Source organism: Ascaphus truei, chromosome 5 (genome assembly GCF_040206685.1).
Source record: "Ascaphus truei isolate aAscTru1 chromosome 5, aAscTru1.hap1, whole genome shotgun sequence".
Taxonomy (NCBI): domain Eukaryota; kingdom Metazoa; phylum Chordata; class Amphibia; order Anura; family Ascaphidae; genus Ascaphus; species Ascaphus truei.
In genome coordinates this window covers 28,956,388-28,980,136 of record NC_134487.1, presented here as the reverse complement: position 1 = coordinate 28,980,136, position 23,749 = coordinate 28,956,388, and the positions used below count along the sequence as shown (strand labels likewise).

At 38.9% G+C, this 23,749-nt stretch overlaps 1 protein-coding gene across 1 annotated transcript in view; it reads right to left on the bottom strand.

The window, feature by feature from the left end:
• Positions 1-23,749, bottom strand: part of SEMA3D (semaphorin 3D) — a 197,546-nt gene that overhangs the window by 112,216 nt on the left and 61,581 nt on the right. Inside the window, exon 3 of the mRNA XM_075599553.1 lies at positions 9,287-9,450. Within this exon, the coding sequence (XP_075455668.1) occupies positions 9,287-9,450 (164 nt within the window). The remainder of the gene's footprint in view (positions 1-9,286; positions 9,451-23,749) is intronic.

The following is a 23,749-nucleotide window of genomic DNA, read 5'->3' as shown; positions in this document are numbered from 1 at the left end:
GCAATTTAGGTGATTTGTTTTCAATAAAGTTAATCAAAGCCTGCATATATTACAACAAAAAACACACACATATATATATATATATATATATATATATATATATATATATATGTGGTGTGTGTGTGTGTGTGTGTGTGTGTGTATGTGTGTGTGTGTGTGTGTGTGTGTGTGTGTGTGTGTGTGTGTGTGTGTGTGTGTGTGTGTGTGTGTGTGTGTGTGTGTGTGTGTGTGTGTGTGTGTGTGTGTGTGTGTGTGTATATATATATGTGTCATGTGAAATAGAAGTACACCCTCTTTGAATTCCATAGTTTTACATATCAGGACATAATAACAATCATCTGTTCCTTAACAGGTCTAAAAATTCGGTAAATACAACCTCAGATGAACAACAAAACAAGACATATTACACCGTGTTATGATTTATTTAACAAAAATAAAGCCAGAATGGAGAAGCTATGTGTGAAAAACTAAGTACACCCATACTGCTTCCACAGGAATTAGGATGCTAAGTAGCAGACAGGTGCTGCTAATCAAATGCCCTTGATTAATTGATCATTAGCAAGTGTGACCACCTCTATAAAAGCCGAAGTTTTAGCAGTTTGGTGGTCTAGAGCATTCAGGTGTGTGTTAAAACAATGTCAAGGAGGAAAGACATCAGCAATGATCTTAGAGAAGCAATTGTTGCTGCCCATCAATCTGGGAAGGGTTATAAGGCCATTTCCAAACAATTTAAAGTCCATCATTCTACAGTGAGAAAGATTATTCAAAAATGGAAAACATTCAAGACAGTTGCCAATCTTCCCAAGAGTAGACATCCCAGCAAATTCACCCTAAGGTAGGACCGTGCAATGCTCAGAGAAATTGCAAAATACCCAAGAGTTACATCTCAGACTCTACAGGCATCAGTTAGCATGTTAAATGTTAAAGTTCATGACAGTACAATTAGAAAAAGACTGAACAAGTATGGTGTGTTTGGAAGGGTTGCCAGGAGAAAGCCTCTTCTCTCTAAAAAGAACATGGCAGCATGGCTTAGGTTTGCAAAGTAGCATCTGAACAAACCAGAAGACTTCTCGAACAATGTCCTTTGGACAGACAAGACCAAAGTGGAGATGTTTGGCCCTAATGCACAGCGCCACGTTTGGTGAAAACCAAACACAGCATATCAGCACAAACCTCATACCAACTGTCAAGCACGGTGGTGGAGGGGTGATGATTTGGGCTTGTTTTTGCAGCCACAGGACCTTGGAACCTTGCAGTCATTGAACTCCACTGTATACCAAACTATTCTAGAGTCAAATGTGAGGCCATCTGTCCGACAGCTAAAGCTTGGCCGAAATTGGGTCATGCAACAGGACAATGATCCCAAACACACCAGCAAATCTACAACATAATGGCTGAAAAAGAAAAGAATCAAGGTGTTGCAATGGCCCAGTCAAAGTCGAGACCTCAACCCGATTGAAATGCTGTGGCTGGACCTTAAGAGAACTGAGCATAATCAAATGCCCACCAACCTCAATGAACTGAAGCAACGTTGTAAAGAAGAGTGGGCCAAAATTCCTCCACAACGATGTGAGAGACTGATAAAGTCATACAGAAAACGATTACTTCAAGTTATTGCTGCTAAAGGTGGTTCTACAAGCTATTGAATCATAAGGTGTACTTAGTTTTTCATGCATGGCTTCTCCATTTTGGCTTTATTTTTGTTAAATAAATCATGACACGGTGTAATATGTCATGTGTTGTTGTTCATCGGAGGTTGTATTTACCTAATTTTAAGACCTGTTAAGGAACAGATGATTGTTATTATGTCCTGATATGTAAAATCATGGAATTCAATGAGGGTATACTTTCTTTTTCACATGATTGTGTGTGTGTATATATATATATATATATATATATATATATATATATATATATATAATATATATATATATATATATATATATATATTGCAGACCTGCCTAAGACATGCCCTAGGCAGACCCTAGGTTGCAGACCTGCCTAAGACATGCAGATGAGCATACAGTTGTATTTGCATATTTGCTTTCCTGTGGAGGGTTTTGTCACTTTTTTTACTCACCATAACTTAACTCAGTATTATGGTTAATTATATATATATAACCATAATACTGAGTTAAGTTATGGTGAGTAAAAAAAGTGACAAAACCCTCCACAGGAAATCAAATATGCAAATACAACTGTATGCTCATCTGCATGTCTTAGGCAGGTCTGCAACCCCGCCTTTCCCCATTATCACCCAGCATACAGCACTTCCACTGCCAAAGACATGCAGATGAGCATACAGTTGTATTTGCATATTTGCTTTCCTGTGGAGGTTTTTTGTCACCTTTTTTTACTCACCATAACTTAACTCAGTATTATGGTATAGCCTATCCCATAGCCTCTTTGCATACCCAGTTAAAATCAACCCCACACTGATGAGACCCATTAAGGTCGAAACAGCTGTCTGTGGGTGGTTTTCTGGGTATGCACCTTAACCCTGGCTGTGCTCAAAGCTGTGACCATGCAGCAAGCTTAAGCCTATAGGGAACCATGTTAAAAAATGGTTTTTGAGGCAAAAAGTGACACGGTGTGCTCATTTGCATGTCATTTCCCAGAATCCCTTGCTGCAGTGGAAGTGCTGTATGCTGGGTGATAATGGGGAAAGGCGGGGTTGCAGACCTGCCTAAGACATGCAGATGAGCATACAGTTGTATTTGCATATATATATATATACATATACATATACATATACATATACATATACATATATATATATATATATATATATGTACACACACACACACAAATAATTTTGTGTAAGTGTCACTTGGATTGCCTCTTTATATTTGTACTTCCATGTTATAGACAGCATCTTGTTTATTTTATTACCGCATGTAGCCTAATGAAGTAAATGCAGTATAAATGCAGAAAGGTAAGCCACCCTTTACGCTTGGCTTTTTGTCCAATGTGTGGCCTTTGTTACTAATTTTTTTAGATCAAATTACATTAGCTAGATTTCAATGAAATCACTCACCACTGATTATATAGCTCAGATTTCGTTTCACTGGCTATGCTTTTTTAGTTAGCTATCCCTACATATTCCCATTGGACTGCTTCATATCAGGTTCATTTCATACCTGGTCTCCTACTGGTTTGCAAGCAGCCTTCTAAATGGAATGATGTCACTTTCTATAGTTACACTGGATTGACATATTGTTTTATACACTACTTCAGTTCTACTTACATTGTTATGTTATGAAAACCTGAATTTGAAGCCTTGTTATAGTAGAACATTATCCCAAGTGTGATCGGCATATTACGTCAAAGGCTACATTCCTCACAGCTTGAAGACAATCTTTTCACTTACAGTGGATATGTTTACACTTTCCAGTAAAAACAAACATTAATGAAGGAGTTCCACCTGCCACGGTGGCCACGTAGCTAGAAACCAAACTGCAATATAATCTTCCCATAAATTATAAACAGCAATTTCCAGTGTCATAACTTGAATTTAACTGAATCCATAATAACAAGACTGTTGAACATTCCCTGGTGATAGCAAGGCTGAAAGAGCTAGTATGTTTGCAAAGTGCTGTACACATAACATATTAACGCTCTATTTTGAGGGGTTGTACTGGGGCTCAGAGTTTTAAAGTTTATCTCTACTAATGACTTATTGTCTCTTCCTTGAAAACAAATAGGCATCAGCACTAAACAAGACAGCCCCTGCCACCACACGTCGCCTCCGACATCTTAAATCACAACCATGACACACAAGCTTCAGCCGCTACCTACAAAAGAGTTCATGCACTATGGAAAGTCACTGGAAGAATTCATGCTCTAGAGCAGATTTTCTCCAGTACAAATTCCTACTATCCTCGTATAGTACTGCCAAGCAAGCCTACTTTTCTTCCCTCATTCAAACTCTCTCCTCTTACCCTCATCACCTGTTTGCCACCTTTAACTCCCTTCTCTGCCCAGTTGCACATTCACCCACTTCCACTCTCATGACCCAAGACCTGGCAATCTACTGTACTTCATAGATAAGATTGAGTCTATCTGACATGACATCTCTTCAGGTCATGCTCCACATGCAACACCTACCTCCCTTTGCACATCTAGTTCAACTCTCATCTAATTTTCCCAAGTAACTGAAGAGGAGGTATCTGTGCTCATCATCATCCCACCCTATAATCCTCCCCCTTGATCATATTCTCTCACATCTCCTCTGCATCATTTCTAGCATATTAAGCCCCATCCTAATCACTTTTTTAACCACTCTCCCATCCCTGTAGATATGGAGTGTGGTTTAGGGTGCTCTAGTACTAGACCAGTATATATAAACAATTGTGTACACAATATCAAAGGACAGTGGGTGAATAGGTCATCTGACAATGATGAATGTACTTGAAGATAATAATAAAATGACAGATGTTCCCTGAAAGCAGGGGTAAGTGATGGTGTCACAAACCCCCAACTTCATCTGTTCTACGCTTACTCTCTCATCTCTGGCACATTCCCATCTTCTTTCAAACACGCACACATCAAGCCAATTCTAAAGAAACCCTCTCTTGACCCAGCATCTCTGCTTAACTTCAATCCTATCTCTCTTCCCCCCCTTTGCCTCCAAGCTACAGTACTTGTGCGGCTGTGTACAAGCACTTGATTCGTTTTCTCTCCAACTCTTTGCACCCTCTACACTCCATCAAAACAGCACAAACAAAAGTGGCTAAAAACCTACTAGCAGTTATGTCTAAGGGTCACTTATCTTTACTAATTCTCCTGAATCTGTCTGTTGCCTTCAACACTGTTGATCACCCCATTCTGCACACCCTACACCCATTGGCCTCTATGTTGCTGCTCTCTCCTGGTTCAAGTCCTACCTATCCAACCGCTCCTTTAGTGTTTCCTTCTCTGGTGTCTCCTCCTCCTCACTCCCTTTTTCTGTTGGGGTTCCACAAAGTTCTGTCTTTGGCCCTCTGCTCTTCTCACTCTTCACCTCTTCTCTATGTGAACCAATACAATCCATTGGCTTTCAATACAATCTCTATGCTAATGACACTCAAATGTAGCTCTCCTCCACTGATCTCTCTCCCTCTCTCCTGTCCGGCTTCACCAACTCTCTATCTGCAAAATATTATATACTCTACATCCTGTCTAAATCAATATTTTCTTCACAAAATAGTTTAGAGCGCACCATCTGTTTTTCACTATTGCCAGACTCATCCACCTTACTCACCACTCCAACTCTGCTGCTCCACTATGCAAATCCCTACACTGGCTTTCCATATTCTCTAGAAATACATTTAAAACCCTAGTTCTGACATACAAATCTCGCAACAACGTTGTCCTCCTTATATCTCAGCCCTCGTCCCAAAATATATCCCTAAATGACCCTTCCATTCTGTCCACAGCATTCACCTCTTCTCCTGCCTTATTACTTCCTCTCACTCATCTACTTCTCAAGTGCTGCCCCCTCTCTCTGGAATTTCCTACCATGTACCATCAGACTCTCTCTCAGCTTTGAGACATTCAAAAACTCTCTAAAGACTCACCTATTTAAGGAAGCCTATCTTGCATACTCCAAGCATCCACAACCTAACCCTATTAGTAGCAGCTGTGCGACTGGACCAAACTCCATACTATCTAACACCCATAATATCCACATCCCCAAATGTTAATGGATCCAGTGGTGTGGCTGGACCATACTCTATATCAGTTGGGCACAATCTTTCTTCCCTGCGCCCCCCTGCTGGCTTTCCCCCTCTCCTTGCACCCCCCACCCCTCTTACCTCGATTCAGATGTCCTGGTATCATGACGACACATTGTCATGGCAATGTGACGTCACATGACCCCGCGGCTTCATTTGACGCCGCGTTGCCATGGCGACATGTCACCAGGAGTGTCTGAATAAAGGCAAGCAAGGTTAATAGAGGCCCTGCAGCTCCACCAGCATTAATTTAAATGCCTTCGGGAAGAGTGCGGGGGCCCCTGTAAACCCTGCGCCCCCCGCAGCGAGTCTCGCCCCCCACTTTGCGCACCGCTGCTCTATCCTAAGGCAAACTCCACCCGATAATGAGCCGCCACTTTACATATCTGTTTCAACATTGCCCCTCTTTGTCTTCTGTGTCTGTTTGCACATGTCTGTCCTTACTTGTATGTCATTAAGTTTATGTAATTGATGTCACTCTGTACCACCATTGTACTGCACTGCAGAATATGTCGACTCTTTACAAATAAAGGATAATAATAATAATTTAAAGTTTCCTAGTCTCCCTGAAGAGAACTAGTTAAAATTGGAGCAAATTAATAGAACAGTTTTATTAAACAATTGGAAGAAGCACCTCAAAAGGAAGAAAACAATAGGAAAGGGTATCCCTGCCCCGAAGAGCTTACAATCTAAGTGGTAAGTGGGGAGAATTCAAAGAGACTGTAGGATGGTGTTTTGGTAAGTGCGTCTGCAAGGGGCCAAGGTCAGTGCATATGAGATGTATAGTATCAGCCACGGAGCTACCCATATGCTTCGCCCTAGTTTTGCAATCAATGTTTGATAAATGACCTTCAATATGAGAAAGAAAGTAAATCTTTACTAAAGAACTAAGTCGTTTCTAGAAAAGGAAGTGAACAATGCAATGTGTTAAACATCTACAGTATAAATATATTTGACATTTTTATTTCCTACAAAATTGTTCGGCATTTTCAGTGAATTTTTTTTGCAATAATTCAACAACAAAAAAGATTTTTGGCAACAAAGGTATCAATTGGTAGTTCTTCAAATAGTGGAATACATCTAAAATATCCACAAATGCTGTAAGAACATGCAGAAAGATATCCATCATCATTAAGTCATTTGGTCTTTCAAAACTAATAAAAAGTAACATGTTACTTGTAAGGAAAGACTTCTTATCTTCAGTTAAGGATTAAACCCAATTTTAGATCTCACTCATGCTTGAAACAGCAGAGAATATGATCCTAAATGTTTGCATTAGTTCCAGGAAAGAAAAAAAACTAGTTTATTGAAAATACAGGATACATATCATACACCTAGCAATGCTAAAACATTCATTTTAAAATCTCCACATAGTATCACTATCAAAAGAAAATGAGTATTTACTTTATAAAGGATATAATTTACACCTTTCAAACCATAGCACAAACATACCTGTATCCTGTTTTAAGGATAATGGCAGCAGGCCAACACAAACAGTAGTTAGTCTAAATAACGAACAGTAAAATGCTACATTTTGACTTGTTTGCTACAGTACAATAAATACCCTTTGGTTTTGCCATCTTTTAAGTCAGTCTGATATACTGCATGTTTTCATAAAAATGCATGTCATGTCATATCATGTTATGATGTGTAAACTGTATGTTTTGAAAATTTGAAATAATCCAGATACTTATCACAGACACAATTTATGTCAGTTTTAGCTTTGTTTAGAAGTATAAACAGGCTTTAAGTGGCGATTCACGTAACCAAATCCAAGTGCTTCATTTTTAAGTACACAAAGCTAAAATCTCTAGGTAAATTGAATAATCTGATTTCAGCGATTCCAAAAGTAGAGAGGGGCGAAACTGTCAAAATCTGTGTCGCAAAATTTCCAGAGTTTTCCATTCAAAATCCGTTCTGCGGTGTAAAAACCATTGACGAATTGTGCCCATTTCAGTCCGTGCGTTTTAATCCAAAACCGCCATTGGATACAATCTGCTGCTGGACTTCACCAATACAATCCGTGGATTCTGCAGTCTGTGGGTGGATTTTGGAATCCACGGATTGAATTGTGAATGATAAAAAAAATAATCCGGAAAAGGCTAAACGCCGTTTTTGAGATTGATCCGCGGACCAAAGGAACTGGCCGATCCGCGGAGGATAAAAATCCGTCCAAAAAATTCACCCATCTCTATAAAAAAGGCATTTTTCACAATGTCATCAATTGGTATGCCTTCTTTTCACCACATACAGATGCAGCCACCAGTATTAGAACTCTTGCCTGGGAAATTCTGGGGCAGTCTCACAGTAAATGCCTCAACATTGCCTCAACATTTCTGTGAGATTCTTAATGGCCCATCATATTAACACAGCGGGGGTCCCAGCAGTCCCATTCAGTTTGATTCAGTTTGAATGGGACTGCAGGGACCCCCGCTGTGTAATCCAATGGGCCATTAAGAATCTCACAGAAATGTTGAGGCATTTACTGTGAGACTGTTCCAGAATCTCCCAGAATCTCCCAGGTAAGTGTTCTAATACCGGTAGCTGCATCTGTAGTAATAATTTCATTTTAATTACTCATTATGTCAAACTATGCACTTGTGACATAATGTTTGTCTTTTGAAAATACAGTTTCTCTACAAAGCAACTACAAATATTTTGGCTGAAATTAAAACCTTGTTTTTTTGAGTGACAAATGTGTACTGAATAAATTGATAAACTAATATTTGTGATTTGTTATGTGTACCGGATGTACAGGATGTACAGTATGTAACATCGTATTCCTCATTATTACTATAATGTTAAATATAATTAGAAATACAGAATAAAAAGTAGGAAGAAACCATACAGATATATCTAAAATGACAAATTTTTCCAGTTTTCCACCAGGCAAATAAGCAATTTGTTAAAATATGAAATATAATTGACAGGGCCTGTTAAACCCAATTTAAATGCTTTCTTCTGAGCACTGATCTATATTAGTCTGCTTAATACAGAAACGTCTTATTCATCTGCATTTAGTAAGTGGATGAGTAGGAAGCGCAAGCATAATATGGTACACAAGATTTACCGGAGTTCGTATGTAGAACTACTGATAATAGCAGGTAGCAGAAATCTTGCCAGTCCAACTACCAAGAGGATACCACGGAGAGCTTCCCATTGGCAAATGGACTTACGAGTGCAACTGACTGGATTCCTTCAGTACATAGAGTGTCTGTGCATAGAATGTCTGCAGGATGAGGCTGTCAGAGGAACTATGCCTGAACCGATGGTATTTACCAGGGGTCCAAAGAGGCAGATGCAGTGGCTTAAGTATTTGCTCCTGCTGTTTTAACGTGGAGGGGAAGGGGAGGGAGATAATTTTACATTATTAGACAGACTGACATCTACACCAAAGTAATTTATTACACTGCTGCAAACCCAGATTCATTTTCTGTACTATACACTAAAAACCGGAGTAAATGTCTATTGGGTTCATGAATACAAAGCAGAAAACGTCTTGTATTCACCCCTACATTACACAGTATTTGAAAACAGATTATTCAGAGGATCATTATTTTAAACACACTGACCTTTCTCATATTCTTATTTAAATCAACCAAACTGAGTAGATAAATGTGATCTTTCGCTCCGAGAAGCAGACTGCTCCTCTCTTCATCTAGCAGCAGGGTTTGAAACTCCAGCCCCTCTGTTGCTGGATCCAAGAATGGGATGCAGCTGTTTGAAAGAAGTAAGTCTGTGGGAAAATGAAGACAATCTTTAGAATGAAAATGTTTACTTATGAGCTACTTGTTTCTTTTATAAATATGTTAAGCCAGCATGAAGGTTGTAGTTCAGATAACTACGCGGTTTACAGTATAGTCGTTGTGCCTATTACAAAGTCTAAATTAAATTATGCCTGAATTAAACAGCTTTTCAAACAGTTACAAAATAATAATCTAAGAAAGGAATCGCTTGTTTCATGATAACATAACTCAATATGTGAAAGGAATATATGACATACTGTTGTACACTATAGTATGCACATTAGTTTTAAAAATAAAAGTGTGTATTGTAAATAAGGTGATTGTTGATGCCCTTATGGGTCTGTTTACGTTATATTAGTAAAGAAGAGGTAGTCTATGGGCTTTCCTAAAGGGCTGTCACTGCCCATGGCCCTGATTTGTCTGTATCAGGTGAACTCTCATTCTCCAATTGGTTAGCGAAGACAATCTCTTCACTAATTGATCAGTACCCGGTTTAATGGTTTCAGATGAGGTCGTGAAAGTACAGTATATAAGCCGATGCCGATCAGAGCTCCACAGTTATCCTTTCGTTCAAAGCTAGTCTTGGTGTCTGAGACTAGTAGGAGATATCAACCTGTAAGCTAGCGGCTATCATCTCAAGACACTGGGATACTCTGAGGCAGACGGATCTTGGAAGACATGTTGGGTAAGCTAGCTACGGCAATGCTCAGAACCTAGTGAGCAAGGATTCCCCCCATAACCCTGTGTATTGGCGAGTTAAGCCTGGTTTTGTACATTGCGCTGCTCCTGTTGACTCCGGCTCAAATAAACTCAGTTTAGTTAACTCCTTTGTTTCTAGTGCTTGTAATCCCCTTGTAATCATCTGGTCCTACATGACATGCAAAAAGTTGTGATACTGCACAGATGAAGAGACAGACTCAGCGATCTCTATCTAGATGTAAAAGTCAGCTGACCTTTCAAATGTTCTTAGGTACTAGTGCAGTTACAGTAATTAAAATAGTAGTAGCCACATATGTTGTCACATAGGCCTTCGAACATTGTGCCTGAGAACATCTGAGCTGACTTTTACATCTAAATAAAGATCACCAAGACTGCATATTCATCTGAACAGTATCATCACTTTTTATATCAGTGCACACCTGGATTGTTTGGGCTACCTGCCTTTGTCATATACTAGTATCACCTTTTATACCTATGGGAACGCATCTCTCTATTTTTTCCAAGCCAATATATGGGTTGTGATCTGCTTTATTTCTCATCTGTACCTAGCTCAAACTTCCAAGCGGACTGCACATGGACTACCCAAGGACACGTGAAAAATCAACTTGGACACTACACTTTTTTGCTTCCTTCACTGTTATCACAGAACATTGCAAGTTTCCCAGATGATTCAAGCAAGGTATGACCTTTTTAATGTTTGACACTGATATTCCTGGACACTATGGTGTATTTAAATCTCTACTATAGTGCACTGTGGGATTTTTCCAATAAGCACCTGTGGGTTACAATATCTGATTCTATATTTCAATCAACAGATACCTTAGTGGTACTACATGCTGGCATTATCAGGTTTATTGTTTATGTGTCTGACAATTGTTGTTTTTTGAGCACCACACAGTTTTTTTAATTACACACCTAGATTGGCCACTTATATGATAAATCTGCTATTAGTATTTTCGCTAACAAAAAGGTTTTTCTTTGGACAAAGAATTCGTTACTCTCTCTGGATACACCTTTTTAAACTATCTTTCTGTGTTTAAAGGTGGATATAGGTCCTTTTAAAACATATTAGTTTGGCTTTGGACTAAGCTTTATTTTATCTAACAACAATTAAAAGTTACGTTTTAATTCTCAATAAATACATCATCAACTTTGTCTCTATAATAGATGTTATGTATTAATTTACCAAATGTATATGTACAGCAACGGTGATTTCTTTTTCACTGCCTTGTAAGGAGTGCACCCCTTTGTTAAAGTAATACCTTTCTCTCTTTTTTTGTACTATTTGTATACACAAATATGAATCGCCAGGTTCTCACATGGCTTTCCATGTACTACAATCATTAGATTATTAAAGATTTTTCTGGTAGAGCTTAGTATTTTCCTGTTTTTTTACACTTGTAAATCATTCCACAACGGGAGTGCAGAGTAAGTGAAAAAAATTGGCTCTGGTTTACCCCAGATTTTAGAGGTGCAATACGGTTCACAGAAATGTAAGTGGTATATTTACTAACTACGGACTGGCTATTTCCAATTAGTAAAGCATAAATATTTATTAAGACATATTTAAAACACATTTATGTACAAGGCATCACAAATAATTCTTAATTGTGTTAAAAAAAAAACACATAGCTGCTATATTTCCAACAATCGTCAGCTAGTTGAGCATATTAATGTTTGCTTGCATGATCTGCAGCCAACTACAGGGCAACGAGAACAGTAATGCAGTTGTTCTCTTGTGAAATAACATATTTGAGTTTGTAGTCTGTGTAGATTCAATGATGTCAGTGATTCCTCTTAAATAGATGAGAACACTATTTAACTCATTAGACATCCATTTTAATAATAAGCACACAGCACTCAGAAAATGTCATTTTAAATCTTTATATCTAGTCCAATAATACTTATTGTCAATTTGATTGCAAATGAACTCACTAGTTTGTTATGCATAATGAAATGTGCGGGCTGGTCACTTTATTCTCTTTCCTATGACAAAAGTCTATGTCATGTTTCAGTTGGCATCAATCTCACAGCAAACTGATCTGGATCCAATGTTCTAGCACTTGATGCAGCCGAAGTAAAGTTTAATGTGAATCTCTCCTCGTTTGACACAAGTTTTATAAATAGTCCCCATGGAGTGATGGTGGAAAATGTTGTGGTGTATGGTTAGGTCTAAAAGTATGGCATGGGCATAGAGGAAGATAGGGCATGACCTAGGCTTCTATCATTGTGTATGTTCAAGACATGGTCTGCATATTCTCTTAGACCCATTGCAATCTGGCTTTCGAACCACTCTTTTCACTGAAACTGCCCTCGCCAAAGTAGCTAATGATCTCCACAGTGCAATAATTTTAAAGGCTCTTCTCCCTTCTAATTTTACTTGACCTCTCTGCTGCTCTTGACACTGTCGACCACCCTCTACTTCTGCACATATCTTATAGTTCAAACCCACTCCTTCAGGGTATCTACTGCTAGCTCTTCTTCTATTCCTGTTGACCTGTCTATTGGTGTGTCAAAGGGCTCTGTCCTGGGACCACTTCTTTTCTCTTTATATACACTAATGTGGCAATCCCATTGATATCAGATATCACCTCTATGCAGATGACTATTATTCTATCCCTATGCTTACTCCTAACATCCAGCCAAAAGTCACTGTCTCACTGATATTTCATGCTGGATGGCCCTCAATCGCCTGAAATATAACATGTCTAAAATCGAGGTCAATATAGTCCCACCTACATCAGGCCCAGTTGCTCAGTTTTCTATCCTAGTCAATAACAATACTAATCTCCAAGTATGCTGCATAGTTGTAATATTTGACTCCACCTTTTCTTTCTTCTCTCAAATTCATGCTAAATCGATTGTTAATTTTTTTCTGCAACACTGTCAGAATTCGTCCTTTCCTCTGTCGCTCTAAAACATTTCATGCATGCCCTCAGAGTAATTATCTCTCAACTTTAGTATTGCATTTGCTACCTTGTCTTCTCTGGCCTTCCTGGCTCCCAACTCAAAATACTCTGCAGTCTACTCAAAATACCACTGCTAGAGTTATCTCATTCTCTCATTGGTCTGTCTCTACTTCTATCCTCCTGAAATCAGTTCAATGGCTCCCCGTCAAACATTCTATTAACTATAGAATTATCCTACTCTGCTCTACATTCTTATGCCATTCTAATAATGTCTCATATCTCAGCTTTAACATCTTGCCATACCCTTCCTCTCTACTCATATGTCCCTGCAGCACAATCACATCTGAATTATTTCTTACTTATGGCTTCCTACCTGTGGAACGCCCTCCTCCAAGTATTTGCCAATCCACATGGATGTCCATCTTTAAATCCCCTGAAATCTCTCCTTGTCAGCAAAATATTTGGTTAATTTTGGGCTGTGGCTACTCCTCACACTCCTGACTTCTGATGCACATATTTGTGCCCTCAAATATGTTCTATATAGATGGTAAGCTCTGCAAGGCAGGGACTCCCTAATTTCCCCTGTTAAATTCCTCTTTAATGCACTTGTGAAACTTTCTATATTATTATCTGTCTTGCTAATTATGTAAACCACTGCGTACATTGGTAGTGTTATATAAATAAAAATATAAATACGTACATACAAATATATGTATTGCTGAGTAACTGTACTCATGATCTGGATTTTGGCAGCTTACTCAAGAACCGTGAAGACAGCCTACATATCATAGCAGGCTGGTGTGTAAAAGTAAGACAGGGGTGGCCCAAAATATAAAATACTTAGGAGCCAGACAGAATTTTTAGGAGCCAACATTTTGTTAGGCGTGTGGGAGAGTAGCGTTCCGGCTAACCCCTCCCCACCTGTCATCAGCTTTGTGTCACTATGTGTGTATGTCAGTGACACACTGACACACTCAGTAGCACTCTCTCACACAGACAGATACAAGCACACAATCACTCTCTCACAGATAGATACAAGCACACTAGCACTCTCTCACAAACACACACTCACTGACACTTCTCACACAGACACACACTGGCACTCCCATCACCCCTCTAAGCTCTAGTCAGCTCCGCTCCTCTGACTATCTCTGCCCCCAGCCGCCACTCCTTCCACTGAGATACACAGTTATATACGCAAACAGAACCAGGCACAGACAGAGGAACTGACACACTCTCACATACACTGACACTCTCACAGCTCTGCTCTCTGCTCCAATTAGATCCACCCCTTCCAATTAGCCCCCTCCCCCAGTCCACACACACCTCTCAATCTCTGATCCCCCCGCTCTCCTAACTGAGCTGCACAGTGGTGACTTGACATGTCAATCAGGCCAGTCACCACTGAGCACAACAGAGGCACCAAGGGGGACATTTTAGGCGCCCGAGCGACCAGGCGTCGGGATTTTTCCATCTTTGGTAATCAGAATACTATGATCATTTTATTTTCAATAAAAAAATATTACTTAATTTTGATTGAAATCAATTTTTTCCAACAAATATGTGAAGCATCTAGATCAGAAAATCTTTAGAAACAAAGGTTGCAGTATCCTGAAGTCGCACAATGATCTAACTATCACGTCAGTGATGAGGAGCCTGGGAAACTTTGAGCTCTCATCAAATGATAATTCATTCTTCAGCTCCTTTAAATAACGTACTTTAAACATTAATGAAACTAATTATCATGTGTTTTTAGATGTGTTAATCAAGTATAATATTCTACTTGTCTTTTATTATTGATGCTTAACAGGCATAACCTACACAGCCATGAAAGAATGGATGAAGCTACCTGTGTCAGACTAAACAGGTCATTGTCTCTGGTATGGTTGTCCCTTCCTACGGAATATATGTACAGATTAAGAGAAGAACAAATGCAAAAATGTGTCAAGAGGTGTGCTATAAAGTAATTATCTTGCTATTACTACTGATACAAAACATTTGATTAAAAAAATTGACTGGTACCCCATTTCATGGAAATACGCATTTTGGAAAGATGCAAATAGGCGTACATCTCTTTTTCAAATATGTATTCCATATGAAGAGAATTTAAAATGATAAATGGAGACATATTATAAGCACAGACTAAAGTTTCTGAATGTCTTTCTGCTATATCATCCTGGATGGCCCTTCGCCGACTTAAACTTAATATTACAAAAACAGAGCTCCTCATACTTACTCCCAAACCTGGCCCTACTACTGTACCTCCTTTCACATTACTGTTGGAAGTACAATCATTCACCCAGTAGCAGAAGCACTCTGCCAAGGCGTTACACTCAACTCGTCTCTCACATTCTCCTCACACATTCAAAAGGTAGCTAAAACCGTTTTTTCCTCTTCAATATTACCACGATACGCCCTTTTCTCTGTTGCTAAAACTGTGACACAGGCCCTCATTCTCTCCCGTCTCGATTACTGTAACCTCCTGCTGTCCGGGCTTCGTACCTCTCACCTGTCTCCCCTACAATCTATTATGAATGCTGCTGCCAGAATCACTCTACTCTTTCCTAAATCAGTCTCAGCGTCTCCCCTGCTGAAATCACTCTCCTGGTTTCCTATCAAATCCTGAATCACACACTCAACTCTCCTACTAACTTTTAAAGCTTTACACTCTTCTGCCCCTACTTACATCTCAGGCCTAATTTCTCATTATACACCATCCCGACTCTTGCATTCTGCTCAAGGATGTCTTCTCTCTACCCCTTCTGTATCCAACGCCCTCTCCATCTTAAACCTTTCTCGCTGACTGCCCCACACCTCTGGAATGCCATCCCTTCAATATCCGAGTAGCACCCACTTTATCCACCTTTAAGAACCACCTTAAAACACACGTGCTTAAGGAAGCATATGAGTAGCTCCATGGCTGATAATTAATACCTCATACATAAACCTTGGCCCCTTGCAGTCGCACTTACCAGAACACCCTCCTACTGTCTTTGTACATTCATCCTACTTACCAATTTGATTGTAAGCTCTTTGGAGCAGGGACTCCTTTTCCTAAAAGTTACTGTTATGTCTGAAGCACTTCTTCCTATTATGTGTTATTTGTATTTGTTATTTATATGATTGTCACATGTATTACTGCTGTAAAGCGCTATGTACATTAATGGCGCTATGTAAATAAAGACATACAAACATACATACATACAAGGTGCAATTACCTTCTTTTTTGGTTTTACATGATTTCTATATATTTTTTTTAAAAAGCATCACCCCAATTTCCTGCATTAATTTCCTAACCTTTATTGGATCTTGATAACAGGAAGAACGTTCCTCTGAAAATACATGATGTATATAGGAGATCAACACGGCAATTAGAATCATATGAATGTTTTATTCTAGTTGGATGACGGCCCTGCCATCACTTGGGAGGGAGAACCTATGAGGCAGTCCAAGCAGCTTATATATATAGTTTTTATATCTTAATATATGCAGCATTTGATTACCTTTATTAAAAACTAATTCCCTTTGCTGTCGATCGACTGGTTCTCCCGTGATCGATCATCAAAATCCTGTTTCCCAGGGTTCAATAAATGGCTGCCTGTCAGTTTCAAATCAATCCTTCAGTCAGCATAACTCAGCAGCTACAATGTATTCTTATATTACTACGGTAACATTATCTATTGTTACAGTTTGCAGCTCCAACTGCGGGGAATATTGGCAACACATCATTACAAATAGGAGTGTAACAAAGATATCACACTGCTGGGGAGGTGGGCTAAAGCCTGCTTTAGAAATCAGAGGATGATCAGTACATTAAAATTAATTAAAAACGACATTAAAAGTTACATTTTTAAATTAAAAAAAAGGTAGTAAGTATTATCTAATACTACAGAACTGATTTATATATATTTAAAAAAAAACACATGTAGGATATTGCTTGAGTTGATCCTTTAAATCAACTGTCCAAGCTGCTGTTTTGTTTTTAAAAAAAATCCCTTTAATATGTGCATCAATTCAATCCAGACAATGATATGTAATTAGGTAAGTTGTCGATCGATCCGTTCTCCTGCGATCGATCGGCGAAGATTTGGCTTGGGGGTTCACTAAATGGCTGTCAGTGCAGCACAATAGGACCAAAGATGCAACGTTCTGTTGGGGAGATCATGTGACCAGGCAATCACTAGATGCAATTGGTGCACTGCTAGAGAGAGGGCAGGGCTCAAAAGGGGTGTGCCAGAGCCTGTTTCAGAAGAGGATGGAGATGTGACTTTGTAAATGGTTGCTATAGAAATAAAAAATGCTTGTTATATTATAATACACTAAAAATGTAATATCAGAGTTGTTTTTAAAAAAAATGCTACAATTATTTTCTCATAGTACAGAACTGATTTATAAAAAAAAAAAACATTTAGGATATTGCTTGGTCTGCAGCGTTAATAATGAGAAAAACAAGAGACTATCAAACAGCATCCACAGAGTTTCCTTGATTTTGAGTTTTTTTGGGAGGGGGGTAATAGGGTTGTAATAGTCTACTCCTTTACATGATGTGCCTAGTTCAAAACTGAATTGGGAAGGATTGCACCTACAGTACTTTTCATGTTCTAGCATCCATGTAAGTGAGATTATTTCCTTTTGGAAACACACCAAAATCATGTTGATTTGTAAGACACATCATTATTTGTATTATTTGAAACATGCATTTATGCAGATACACACGCATTAAATGTGTTACACGCATGCATGGTATAGTTGAAAACATTGATTTGGAAGGGATCCAATTGAATTTCCTGAAATTTTCTTATCATGCATTGATATGAGCATGTTTAGAAATACAAGTTAATTAGTTCTTCACTTTAATATTTGTCCTGCAACGATATCACAGGTCATACTATTTAAAGGCATGCCACAGTTTAATTCATTGCAAGGGCTGACATCAATCCAAAACTGTCAATTTGCCTTGGATCGCTGATTAATCTTTAATAGTATACAGGTTAGTTCCAGTTTGAACATTTATAATGACACTTGTTTTAAGGAACAGCTAAGTCCATAAGGAATTTATTAGGTCAGAAGAAAGTTGTCCCCCTCGGTTTTCCGGACAAAACTAACAAAGCACAGATTAATGCCAAATCAATGAATGACTATGTAGAATAGTAAACTTGGCAACATCTATAAAGTCTATTTTCTTCATCTGGGTTTCATCTGCTAAAATATATCAAAGATTATATGATGATCAAAGTTATGGGTGGAACCAGGACTATATTAAATAGGGTTACTTCTTAGTTAACAGAAGACACACACGTGAAAATAGATCTTCTTAGGACTTTGATCTGTAATTCCTCAGTTAAATATTAGTTTTATTATCCAAGTGAACTTAAAATTAATTAATATGTGGTTATTTATTAATGTAACAATAACATTATCTTTGCCTAGGCCCATTATCAAAATGTAAACAATGCATACATTATTGTTACACAAATACCTGCTGATAGATCATTGCCAATTTCAATAATATCTCAGCCTCATATCATGCCTCATTGAAATTAAGTCAAATTCATAGAAAAATGTAAAAAAAAAAAGTCCTCTAGAGATTTAAAGACTTGTGAGACTCGGCAAGTTGCAAACAACTTATCAGATTTCAAAGTAACTGTCCCCGAACAAACCTTTCGCACTGAATTATATGCATCACGTGAATTATATACATGTATGACAAAGGAATGATATACAGAATTGATAAAGTGCAATCTACAGACAAAATATTAGCGTCATTAGTTATCTGTTAACATTTTAAATCAAAATGTACATCATTTTGCCTATATAATGGACTAAAATATTTGATCAGGTGTACCAATAAGTTGTTTTGTTCTAGTTCCTTCTCAGAACTTACATTTCAATGACCAACCAACCTAGAGAAATGCCCCATGAGGCAAGTTCTTGGAACTCAACCACATTAGTTAAAAGGAAACATATTTAATATATAGCTTTTGAAAACACAAGGATGTAAACCATAAAATGACAATTATCACTATGTGGTCCCTTGGTGCTTCCTAATGGCTTTAGCGGTTGTAGTTATACAAATATCATGTGAACAAATATTTTACAATTTGTTCTTTCCTGTGTTTTGCACTCTGTAATTATCAGTTTGGTGAAAAAGCATTGAAAGACTGCAGATTAAGAAATAGCTTCTTGCTCTCCACTGCGACGCTATCCCTGTGACAGTGACGCACGTTTATCTGCTTCACAGAATGTTTCTTTTTTATATCGTGTATTTTTATATGGGCAATCAATTCCAAAGATGGTGGCTGATACCTCTGCCAGTGTCATCAGTTCCCTTTTGCTATATCGGACCAACGGGTGAACATATCATGACCCTGGTATTCCAGGAGGTATTGTAGCCCTAAAAAATACGGTACCGCTGCTGTGCGAGTCGAAACGTTGGCAATTTTAATAATGGAATAAACTTTTTGTAGAATGTGTTTTGATGTGCAGTTGCCTCTGTACTTATTTCTATAGATTACATATTTCCGCCAGCAAAAGTATCAATAGAAACATTTATATTTCAGAAAAATACTGTAGATCTTTTTTGAAAGCGTGAAACCGAAGTCTTTGAATACATCAAAATGACAAATATCTAAGCCAAGTCAAGATCACTGGAGGGTATTACTAGCATATTTAGGGTTAAATTAACCTAAGCTAACACAATAAAGAACACCATATTCACTAAATAATATGATGTGGTGTTAATCATGTTTTACTCACTGTGACGATAGCCTGTCACAGGTATTAAGGTTACACAAATCACTGGGTTGAACTGAACGAGGCTGAGATATAATAAAGTATATTTATTCCTTTGGATAGGTGAACACACGAATAATACAGTAACAGACAAGAAGTACACTTACTTTGGGGTTGGGGAATGAGAATTATGAAGCATAGCAATTCTCTCGCAATCAGGTAACAATCAGATGATATCAGAAGACCAAGGATAAAGGGTGAACAGCAGTTTATAACCCTTTTGTGCCCTATCCTTAACATTGGGTACAGTGGATTGGTTTTCAATTAACTCTAGCCACTCATTAACGTGGGAACACAATTTGACACATGCCCCCCTGCTAGCTGGTACATGCGCAGTAGAGCTCTGGGGTCTCATTTCTGTAACCCCTCCTCTGCATCAGGAATGCCAGCTAGTCTACCAGATTGGATTCCTGGCAGGATATGCTTTGTTGTGAGGTGTGAAATGGAACACTTGAAGACTGCTCTGGTTTGAGTAATCTTCGCCCTCATGCAAACAGTGGAGGTGACAAAATCCTTTGAAACATACTTAAGTCCTAGACATTGGGTCGCCTTTCTGGCCATATGCTGCCCTGGTATGCAAAGGAATTTCCTCTGGGTTTTACCTATACATTGAAACACAGTATGAAAGATAAAACATAAACATATTAAAATATCCGGTTCCGTTAGGTCCAGCAGGTCCAAACTTCCCAGTTCTCAATGCCGGAACTGGGACACCCTATGGTCCGATTTGCAACTTGCTATGTCCTTCGGAACCAGAGATACACACATACACTTAAAACCGTTTTACATTTTAATACAAAAATCTCCGCTGTAAATTAAATCACGTTTTTTCACTAAATCCCCATTGAAAACAACGGGTTCCGCCGCCATAGATTTTCAATGGCAAACCGCCGTAGCCGGTCAATGGGGTTTGGCCGCCATTGGAGTCTATGGGAAAAATCCCGAACTTTCAAGGGGGCCCATACTCCGTCGCATTGGTCCAAGAGGGTCAAGGATGGTTCTGCAGTGATGCCGGAGCAGTGACTACAGATACCCCAAACTCTGATCCTCTGGGCCATCCGGAACCGGAGCTGTGGATTACCAAATTTCAGCTTTTCACACTTAGCCGTTTTCCTGAGCCGTTTCTGCCGCCGCCGCCATTGGAACCTATGGCGCGACCCGCTCTTCTCAGTTCAACTCTTATCGGGGGTCCAGGATACGGGGACCCGGTTGTGGTCGAGTGGGGGGAGGTCTAGGAACTAGGGGCAGAAAGAATTTTATTTCTAGGTGCTCTAGAACTGTTTATTCCCACGCCACTTGTCGTTGAACTTGACTTGTTAAGTGATCAAAGCTCTCCTATTGAAAATGTATCCGCTTTGCGGTTAAGCGATATGGACGGCAGCCAACTCGTTCCTGGAAAGGTCTTTCGAGGATTCTCCATCGAAGTCAATGGGCCCATTGACTTACAATGGGAAACCGCCGCTCTTCCTCTCGGACGCCATCTGCTGGTCTTCTCAGGAAACAGGACTCAACAGCAAGATTCGCCATTGAAACACAAAGAGCCTCAATGGCGGCCTATGGGAGCCTGCAAAATGGTGCCTGAAAAGGCGGGAAAATTACACAAAGGGCTATAATCACTAAACAACTATTAACCCTTGTGCTCCCGGATGGATCCTAGTGTGTGTGTGATGCAGACACTGATTAAACCAGATGTTATAATAAAACAGGGGAACAGGGGAATACACATTTACAGGTCATAACAGGGGTTAAATCACATTTCTGGACCTCAGCCCAGTTAACCCCTTGTCTCCCTGGTGAGGTCAGGGGATGGCCAAATGGGGTGTAACCCCTTTAATACCGGGCCACCCCCTCTCTCCCTCTACACTCACATAAAAAAATTACCGCTATTTTTAAATCCTTCCAGTGCATGGGACGCAAGATGCCAAGTAAATATTGCCCTATATCTTTATGTTGTAGGAATATTTAATTGTCTGCTAGTGCACATCCAGGTTAGGGCATTTTTTAGGAGTTCAAAAAAATATTTATCCATCAAGCAGGCAATAAATAGTGCAAAACTCAGAGCAAAACAGCTTTGAAACACGGGGAGAAAGAGCAGAACAGTCAAACAAAAACACTGCCATTCAAGCAAGTGAACGTCTTATTCTAGTGCTTGAAATATCTTTTACACAGCTCTGCTTAGAATTCAGTGCTTTATAAGACAAGATACATCATTAAAATATGGCAGTAAAATATAAATATTTTAATATGTGGTTCAACAATCTGGGACAATATTATAACTATGTACAGTAAGTGATCCATTGTTGAAGGAGTTAAAAGACAATGGTATAACTAACCCTTCTAATTATCTAATCCAGATGCATTCAGTTTCAGAGTGAATCAATTTTGTGCAACAGCTGCACAAACAAGTCTAAGCTTAAGTATTAATATATTTATTTCTGTACACTCAGCATTTAAGAAAACATAATATGTGACTTGATGTTTATGGTAACAGATTTAATATTTGGTTTATAGAGCATGTGTAACCAAAACAAATAATTAGCTCTAAGATGTGGAAATATTTGTTTGCAAGAATGCTTGAAGGACTTTAAAACTATAATAATATCATGTTTTCTGTATAGTGCTGCTAGTTATACATAGTGCTTTACAGAGACATTTTGCAGGCACAGGTCCCTGTCCCGTGGAGCTTACAATATATGGGGGTTTTTTGTGTGCCTGAGGCACAGGGAGATAAAGTGACTTGCCCAAGATCACAAGTAGCCAACACTGGGAATTGAACCAGGAACCAGGCTCACCTGCTTCAAACTCTCAGTGCCAGTCAGTGTCTTTACTCACTGAGCCACTCCCTCTCCCTGCACCGATCTTTCTTTCTCTGGCCCTATATTGAATGTGCTGCCATCATGCTTCTCCATATCAGGGAAGCTCATTTTAATGCTGAGCTGAGAGCTTACCTGATATGTTAAAGTATCTTTACTGCATATTGAATAAATGTAATCTCTCTTTCTATCCCCTATATACTATGATCTGAAGTCTCTTCCCAATGTTGTAGAAGAGTTCAGCTCCATTCAAATGAAGGGGACTTAAAGCCTCTCCAGCCCAGAAAATCAGCTTTACAACATATTGCTAGAACAAAAAAGTGGGGGTCACTGCATCAGATGCAGTGATTCCCCTAGAACCCCTTTTAAACTTGGTGCACTCTCCTTGATCAATAAAGATCAAACTGACATTAAGACAATCTAGCTAGTTTTCTGTTTTAGCACAAAAAAACTAAAGAGAAATACATATAATTGATAGTTGTGAATTTAGTTATTTAAAAAACTTTTATTTTGAATATAAACGTTAAAAAAGAACGGGGTATGTCTACACATACATAACACACACACTGTACATACATAAAAAAACAAATATAAGTTTGTGGTTTCACTACTATTGTATATACAGTAGAGGCAACGCTTATTCTAACATTTGCTTTAAACTAGCCGGGTTACATTCAGGGTATGTGCTGGGTATGTTCTGGGCTAGTTTGAGGCACGTTTAAAGCATTTCTGCATTGACTAACGACCCATAGGATTAACACAGCAGGGATCCCTTGCAGTCCAATTCAGTTTGAATGGGACTGCCAGGGACCCCCGCTGTTAATCTGATAGGCCATTAATCAATGCAGACATGCTGGGGCTAGTTTAAGGAAAGTTTAAGGCATGTATTCAGAATGTACCTTGGTGTACCTGGGTCTTTTGGGGAATTGCCACTGGTTTTTGTTAGAATAAGTGTTGCCTCTACTGTAAGAGTCCAATGACCTTCAGTTAATAAAGTTAGCTTCTTTTAAGGAGTAATGATCTCCATGTATCTGTATCAGTGCATTATTTGCAGG